General features: G+C 46.7%; 1 protein-coding gene across 1 annotated transcript; it reads right to left on the reverse strand.

Annotated features, from left to right (window-relative positions):
* Positions 1-923: 923 nt before the first annotated feature.
* On the reverse strand, positions 924-8,169 carry SLC25A41 (solute carrier family 25 member 41). Its single transcript, XM_036459655.2, has 7 exons — positions 7,925-8,169; positions 7,553-7,708; positions 6,644-6,796; positions 6,355-6,462; positions 2,146-2,313; positions 1,920-2,067; positions 924-1,145 (listed from the first exon to the last, which is right to left on the reverse strand). The coding sequence occupies exons 1-7, from the start codon at positions 8,135-8,137 to the stop codon at positions 973-975; spliced, it is 1,119 nt and encodes a 372-aa protein (XP_036315548.1). The 5' UTR covers positions 8,138-8,169; the 3' UTR covers positions 924-972.
* Positions 8,170-8,698: the final 529 nt, after the last annotated feature.

Consider the following 8,698-nt stretch of genomic DNA (forward strand, 5'->3'; position numbering starts at 1 on the left):
TTTCATGTTAACCATAATCCTTTTCCAGTTTTGACTTCTAAGCCAATGGTTGAGAGACGGGGGCAGGTGTTAGGTGATTGACATGGCTCCACACAAATGGCAATGCAGTGCCCCTTATTAGTGGGAACCAGTGGAATCGCAGCAGTATTGGGGCGGAGCCTGCTACCAGACGGCGAGAGGGGATTAGTGGAAGGGGGAATGAGTGGCAGCGTACATGCGCAATAGCGACCGGCTGCTGGCATTCGGGCCTGACGTCAGGATTAGCGCCTGGGAGACTGGGTAGGCCTGGCACGTGGTTTGCTTGAGGCCTTGGACGTCCGGTGCTTCTGTAGTTGAAGTGGCCTGAGAGCAGGGGGAAACTCAGGGATTCCCCTGTAAACCCATCTCCTTTCTCCACCCAGGATTCTAGAAGCCCTTCCAGAATTCATGGAACCAGCTCTCCTCCTGAGCTAATGGGTTTTGGGCCATTGTTCCCTCCCAGCACTGAGGGACCCCAGACCCTAATTCCACACCCCACATCTGCCTCCCACCATGTCCCAGGATCCAAGCACAGGACACAGGCAGCATCCATCTTTCCCATTCAGGACTGAGAGGTCTGAGGTACCCAGACCCACTCAGTGACTCATGAGTGCAGATACTCAGCTCCTCTCTTGGACCCAAGTATTTAGGCCCCCAGCTCCCCTCCTCAACCCAGATATACCAGACATGTTTAGCAGAAACCATCACTTTATTCCGGGTTTGACTCCCATGTTCACCATTTTGCCCTGGAAACAGGACAGACCACTATGAGCCAAACTGGAGTCCATAATAGCTTCAGGCTGCATCCTGGAGAGCATCTTCTGACCCAGACCCCCAGGCTGCTTTTCCTAAAAAATAACTTCCCTGTGGCCGGAGCATGGAGAACTCTTGGGGCCAGGGGCCATTGGATCCTCCTGCCCATTTCTGCCTAGGGTGTGTGGCTTAGCTCATTGTCTATATACCCAGGCTCTTCTTCATGGCTTCGTACACCACATAGCTGATGCCACCTGCTGGCAGCACCTTCAGTAATGTGGGGGTCATACCTCGGTATAACCCTGGCCAGCCCTGCTGGGTCAGGATCCGCTGGAAGACTTCACACATGGTGGGGTTTGAACCCTCCACAGTGTCTGCAGGGACAGGAACAATCTCAGGGCCTCAGAGATAAGCTGTTCTCCGTGGGGGTCTGGGGGTAAGGGGGAGTGGAGGGGGCAGGAATATTGGGGGATGGGGAGTGGAGCCAGTAGTAGAGGTTTGGGGGGCAGTTGGAAAGAAGACTTGGAGAAAATCGATCAGTTTGGGGGAGCAATTTGGGTAGGAATTTTCAGATTTCCTTTTTGGAAACATTCAAGCCTATTTGGGAGGGAACGATGATTTTGGGGAGTGTGCTCAGGAATAGTTTGGGGAGATTTTTTCAAGGTGAAGGGGGTTGGCCAAGGACCCATTGGATGTTTAAGAGTCCATTTGAGATAATCACATTTGTGAAGTTTCCAGGGTGTGGGGAAGTGGTTATGAATTTTGGGACATCTAAGGGTCAGATTTGGTGAATTTAGGAACTATTTTAACTTTTGGAGCCAATTGAGGACTAGATCTGACTTGGAGAAATTAGGAGGTCATTTGGGAGAAGTATATCTTGAGGTCAGTATGGGTCACATATATCTGAGGGTGGGGGAAGAGCTTGTGATAATCATTTGGAAGATGGGATATTCATTTTAGTGATTTGTAGTGGTAATTTGAAGGCTGGGATCAGATTTGGAGGTGAGTGTAAAGTCTTGGTGGGTTCGGGGGTCAGTGAAGTTGGCCAAGATCAGATATGGGAGTTTTGGGATGTGAGAAAGTTCAGAGGGTTGGTGGAGAACCAAGGGGGGAGAGCCATACACAGTGACCACTAGGGCCAGGCTGACCTTGAGCCTGCATCCTGGTGCGCACCAAAGTCAGTGGGTAACTGGCCATCTGACCACAGGTTGTGGACAGCGTCACTGACATGAGACTGACCAGGCCACTAGGGTCTGCCATGTCTCTGCCTGACTTCAGCCAGAAATACCTGAGTATCTGCAAGAGAAAGGGGGACAGGAGGAAGCTTGCTAGGGCCTGGGTTCACCCCTGCCACCCTCTCTGAGGGGCCCATACCTCATAGACAGCCAGGTCCGTACAGGCATAAGGGATGATGCCGAGCATGTTGGGCAGGTAACCACGGTAAAGGGCGCGGGTGCCCTCCTGCTCCAGGATCTGCCTGGCACAATCCAGCAACCCCTTGTATTGGCCTGTTCGGCGCAGGGTCAGCCGAGTCTTCAGCACCTGGGGAAGGTGAGGAATGAGGCAGCTCATTTGATTTAATCCTCTCACTGACCCTCAGCAATGGCCATTGTCCCCATCTACAAGTGAGGAAACTGCTCAGGAATGTGCAAAGCTGGGTGTCAAACCCGGAGCTCCCTGTCTCATTTCTTGGCCTGTGTTTGCTCTCAACCCCGGGGTTCAGAAGTTCAAGTGCTGACAGAGGCCAAGAGGGGAAGGGAAGTGACATGAGCCAAGTGGGGTATGTGGCAGCTTGCACTTAGCACCAGCGAAACGTAGCGCCATGGGAGTGCAGGTGGCCAGATCTGCCAATTTTCTGAAAGAGCCAGAAATAGGAATTTTTATAAAATGCCCCAACATAAAAATATTGGCAACTCTACAATTACGCAAATAACAGAACACCAAGTCTGGTAGGCAAAATTCTAAGGTGGTCCTCAAGATTCATGCCTTCCCTACATTCTCCTCGACCTTGAATGTGGGGTAGACCTGTGAACACAATGAGTTATCACTCTCCTAATCGTGTTCCATGGTAATGACAAAGGTAACAGGATTTTGCAGATGTAATAAACTCCTCTAAGCCATTGACTTTAAATGAACCAGGAGAAATTGTCCTGGATGGCTCTGACCTAACCAGGCAGTTCCTTTAAAAGAGGCCTATCGTCCTGACTGGTTTGGCTCAGTGATAGAGCATCGGCCTGTGGACTGAAGGGTCCCAGGTTTGATTCTGGTCAAGGGCATGTACCTTGGTTGCGGGCACATCCCCAGTAGGGAATGTACAGGAGGCAGCTGATCGATGATTCTCTCTCATCGATGTTTCTAACTCTCTATCCCTCTCTCTTCCTCTCTGTAGAAAATCAATAAAATATACATATTTTTATTATAAAATGTATCATTGGCAAATATGTTCTCCCATTCAATGGGCTCCCTTTTTATTTTGTTGACGATTTCCTTTGCTGTGCAGAAGCTTTTTTATTTTGATGTAGTCCCATTTGTTTATTTTCTTCTTAGTTTCCTTTGCCCTAGGACATGTATCGACAAATATATTGCTACAAGAGATGTTTTGAGATTTTTCTGCCTATGGTTTCTTCTAGAAGTTCTATGGTTTCACAACTTACATTTAAGTCTTTTATCCATTTTGAGTTTCTTCTTGTATATGGTATAAGTTGGTGGTATAGTTTCATTTTTTTTGCATGTATTTGTCCAATTTATTGAAGAGACTGTCTTGACTCCATTGTATACTCTTGTTTCCTTTGTCAAATATTAATTGAGCACAATGGCTTGAGTCAATTTCTGGGGTGTCTGTTCTATTCCATTGATCTATATGCCTGTTCTTGTGCCAGTACCAAGCTGTTTTGATTATAGTGGATTTGTAGTATAATTTGATATCTGGTGTTGTGATCAAACTTTCTCAAGATTGCTTCAGCCATTCGGGATCTTTTTGGTTTCATATAAATTTTGGAGTATTTGTTCTATGTCTCCTCATTTTGGCTATCTGTTTGGGTTTGTGACTATGTATTAGGTAGATCCTCTATGTCTCTCAATCTCTAGTATAGGACAGTGTCAAATGCTGTTTCTGCCTAAGTACATCAGGCAGAGACTCAAAGCCTACAGACTGGTAGGATTCTGACTTGAATTGCTCCAGGCAATTATCCTCAGGTATGGCAAGTGTTTTTCAACAGGATGGAGCAGTTGCTTCTGCCTGGAGGCTAATTGTTATTTTTAGTCTCTTAAGTGGCCTCAGGGCAAAGCATTTTCCAATAGGGTGGGTCAACTGTCTTCCTCTAGGCAAGGCAAACATCTGTGGGAAATATGTCATCCACTATGTGAGTGAATTACTCAGCCCAGGAAACTGGGGATGTCTGCCTTCTTAGCTGTATCCCTCAAACCCCCAATCCTGGCTTTTGTTCACACAGCTCCAATCCACTCCACCCTCCCTCTGCCAGAGGACAAGGTGGATGGCTCCACAGTTAATTTTGTGTGTTGGCCCTTTGAGAGGGTGCCTGAATTTTCAGCAGTCTCTTCCTGGCAGGTAGCAACCCTGCTGCTTTCCACAGCCAGACATTATGTGGGTGCCCTTCTCAGTTGTGGTGCTCTCTGCTTGGGTGCCCAGCTTGGGGATTAAATCCCAGAGTTTTCAGTGGCAACAACTAAGATATCTCTCTGGAACTTCAGCTGCTTTCTGTGGGTGCCTGGCCAGCCCTTTTGCACCTCTGCTCCTCCTACCAGTCTCCATGCAGTCTCCACTTTGGGTCCTCTGGTGTCAGAGTTCTCTCCTGTGAGTCTTTCGTTGATTATTCAGGAAGTTTTTCCTGTATTATAGTTGTAATTCCAGTTTGTTCCTGGGAGCATATCCATGAAGCATCCACTTACTCTGCTACCATTTTTAATCTCTGGAGCATTTGTTCTAGATCTGTGAAATATGCTGCTGGTAATTTAATAGGGATTGCATTGAATCTGTAGATTGCCTTGGGTAGTATGGACATTTTAATGATGTTAATTCTACCAATCCATGAACATGGTATATTCTCCTACTTGTTTATATCTTCCTCTATCTCTTTTTTCATCATCATGTAGTTTTCCAAGTACAAATCTTTTACCTCCTTGGTTAAGTTTATTCCTAAGTCTCTTAATTTTTTTGTTGCAGTGGTATATGGGATCGTTTGTTTAGTTTTCTCTTTCTGATAATTCATTATTGGTGTATGAAAATGCCATTGATTTCTGGCTGTAAGAATTATATTAAAAAAATTTAAAGTCCATTAAAGAACTAATGAATATGTTCCTGGATGCATAGACTCAACATCATATAAATAACAGCAGTCTCTAACTTGTTTATGAATTGAATACCATCTAAGTAAAAACAAACAAAAACAATAGTTGATTCTGTCTTTTGAGCCAGATAAATTGCATCTAATTTTATATAGAAAAATCAATAGAGAATAATAGCCTGAAAAACTGATGGAGAGAAGCATGTAGAATGAGAAAACATAAAACTATATAGACAGTAAAATGACCAGTGTTTGCCAGGGACTCAAGGAAGGAGGTAAGTGAGTAGGTAGAGTAGTTTTTTTTTTTTAGGGCAGTGGAACTATTCTGTATGATACTGTAGTGGTGGTCACACATCAGTATACATTTGTCAAAACCTATAGAATGTTTGACACCAAGAGTGAACCCTAATGTCAACTATGGACTTTTGTTTAAAATAATGTATCCATATGGCTCATCAATTGTAACCAATGCCCCGCCAAAATGCAAGATGTGAATAATAGTAGAAACTTTGTATTTGTGGGGAGAAGTATATAAGAACTCTCTGTACCTTCTGCTCAAATTTTCTGTCAACCTAAAACTGCTTTATTTTATTTTTTATTTATTTATTTTGTGTGTAGCGTGCTTTTTTCTTCTTCCAGTTTTTAGTAAGGTATTATATGTGTACATATAAAAACTGCTTTACAAAATAAAGTCTATTCATTAAAAAATTAATAATGGGAGATAAGAACACATATGTAATAACTTAATAAAGAAATAAAAAATTTAAAAGATAGTAGCGCATGAACAGACACCAGAGCAACTAGAGGAGAAAGGCCAGAAATAAACCTAAATATATACAGGAATTTCGTAAATTAAAAAGGTGGTATCTCCGATCATTGGGGAAGAAAGGATTGAACTCATTCAATAAATACTATTGAGGTGACCAGGTAACCATCTGGAATAAAAGTCTGATATGAACCTGGCTGGTGTGGCTCAGTGGTTGAGCATGTACTTATGAACCAAGAGGTCACAGTTTGATTCCCAGTTGGGGCACATGCCCGGGGTTTTGGGCTACATCCCCAGTAGGGAGCATGCAGGAGGCAGCCCATCAATGATTCTTCTCATTGATATTTCTGTCTCTCTCCCTCTCCTTTCCTCTCTGAAATCAATTAAAAAATATTTTTAAAAAGTTGGATATGTATATTAAATGAAGAAAAAGGAGAAAAAGAAAAAGGGGAGGAGGAAGCAGTTGCAGCTGGCAACTAATTTTCATCTTCTATGGGTCAGCTATGCTCTTACCTCCATGGGGTTGATGAGCGTCTGGGAGATGGCCACAGCCAGAGAGCCAGCAAGGAGACGTTCCTGAAAGGGTGGGGACCCATGCAGGCCACAAAAATAATTCTTACACTAGGACAGGAGAGAAGAGCAAGAGCGAATAACTAATCGTCTTTCTACCTGAAACCCATGTGGAGGGAGAGAACTGGAGGGTGAACGTCTTGGGTTGTGATCTGAGCTTTGGGGAAGTGGTGGTGGTATAGGAGAGGTGAGGACTTAAGGGTGGGACTGGGGAAAGCAGACCATCTCCCACCTGTTCAAAGACGGAGAACTTGATGGCGTACTCAGGGGCTATCTTGAGTATGTTGATACCATTGCCCCGCCATAGGGAACGGAAGCCCCCCTCTTGGACCATGCTTTGTAGTCCCCCCAGTAGATTCATGAAGTTCGTCTTGGAGGAGTAGACCTGATGGTAGAGAGGTCCCTGGGCCCGTGAGAAGTCCTCCACCCTATCTTCATCCCCCATCCCATTTGGAACTCAAGCCCATCCTGTCCCCAGTCGCACAACCCCTCCCATATTCCCATTCCTTCTCCAAATCCTGCCCTGGATGGTGTTAGAATGCTCTAACCAGGCGTCTTCAAACTACGGCCCGCGGGCCACATGCAGCCCGCAGAGGAGTCTGATCCGGCCCGCCAGGTTTTTTGGGCAGTGAGCGCAGCCGAGGTGTTACAGTAGGAATTAGTAGTTCATATAGTCCGGCCCTCCAGCTCTCTGAGGGACCGTGATCTGGCCCCCACTTTAAAAAGTTTGAGGACCCCTGCCAGTGAATGCAGACCCAGATCCCACACGGAGCCACATTTTCATCTCATCCATCTTCCTCTCCTCTCCAGTCCTACTTTGTCTTCAAAGACTGCCATCCTCAACCCCTGATTCCCAAACCCAGCCCTGTCCCTGGTACCATTCTCTCAACTCTTTCCCCAAGTCAGCTCCATGGGCGGTGCTCCAGGTCGTTTTTACCCAAACACTCTCCATCGGCTTCACATTCACATCAGCTCCATCGCCATCCGCAATTCAAACCCTTTCTCCGTTTCCATTCAACCATCCCACCCTCCTGCCTGCTTCCAGTCCTCCCTCCCACCCCCATCCTGAGCTCCATCAGCTCAATTTCTGTCCATCCCTACCCCAATGGCTTCAGCGCCATGGCCCCCCACCCACACGCACCTGCATGTACACCTTGGCACGGTCCAAGGGGGCTGTGCCAGTGCGAGACACTGCCCCAGCCATGGCTCCTGAGAGCAGGAACTTCCACAAGGCTCCCACGTTATCCACTTCCAGGACATCTATGGGCACCATCAACTGCTCTCCTGTGTCAAGTACCTGCAGGGCAGACTCAGCTGCTGCCCATGCTCAGCCAGGCTGGAACCAGACACATCTCCAGAACCCCCTCCCAGTGAAAGGCCCACCATAGTCCTCACTGCTTCGGGATGAAATTCTAGGACTGCTTGGAGGGAAGTGGATCATGTAGAGGGGTGGGCAGTATGGCTTTCTCCCCCTGAAGTTCTGGCTGGAGACACTGAGTGACCTGTATCTCACCTGCTGTGATGTGAGGTGCTCCAGGTCGTTTTTACTCACATGCCCAAACACATATCCATACACGTGAGTATAGCCTGGGTTCCAGAAGACAGGTGGGGGTGGGGACAGGGGTAGAGTGGGGGGCGAAGGTTTGGTGAATAAGGCCTTGGCCCTCTTCAATAGGGTCTGGGTCCTTGAGCAAGGGTTCTGGGCGTCCTCAGGTTTCACGACCATGGCAGCCAGAGAGTCAGGACATTGAGGTTCAGATGCCTGGTGAGAGGTTTGCCTACCAGCAATCATGTGGGAAGTTGTAAATTTGCCTTGTAAATTTGGGTCCCAGGGATAATGAGGTCACAGAGGCCCTTGTGATCTAGCTGGATAGGGTGGGCAGAGTGAAGGTCTCCCCTCACTCTGTTCATCACTCTAAACCTGTGAATGTGTTATGTTACATGAGGTGGGGGTGGATGTTACGTTTGCAAATGGAATTTAGGTTGCTAATCAACTGATGGGGAGATGGACAGATAATACAGGATCAACCAAATGGGACCAAGGCACTTTCATGAGTCCTTAAACAGGGAAGAGGGAGCCAGAACAGTTGGTGTTGGAGTCATACAATGTGAGAAAGGCCATTGCTGGCTTTGAGGATGGAGGGTGGGCCACCAGCCGTGGAATGCAGGCGACCTTTAGAAGCTGGAAAATGCCTGGAGGTTCCAGAAGGAGCCAGCCCTGACGACAGCTTAATTTTATCCCAGAGAGATCCATGTCATGTTTCTGCCCTCCAATTATAATACACTG

Source organism: Pipistrellus kuhlii, unplaced genomic scaffold (genome assembly GCF_014108245.1).
Source record: "Pipistrellus kuhlii isolate mPipKuh1 unplaced genomic scaffold, mPipKuh1.p scaffold_m20_p_30, whole genome shotgun sequence".
NCBI lineage: Eukaryota > Metazoa > Chordata > Mammalia > Chiroptera > Vespertilionidae > Pipistrellus > Pipistrellus kuhlii.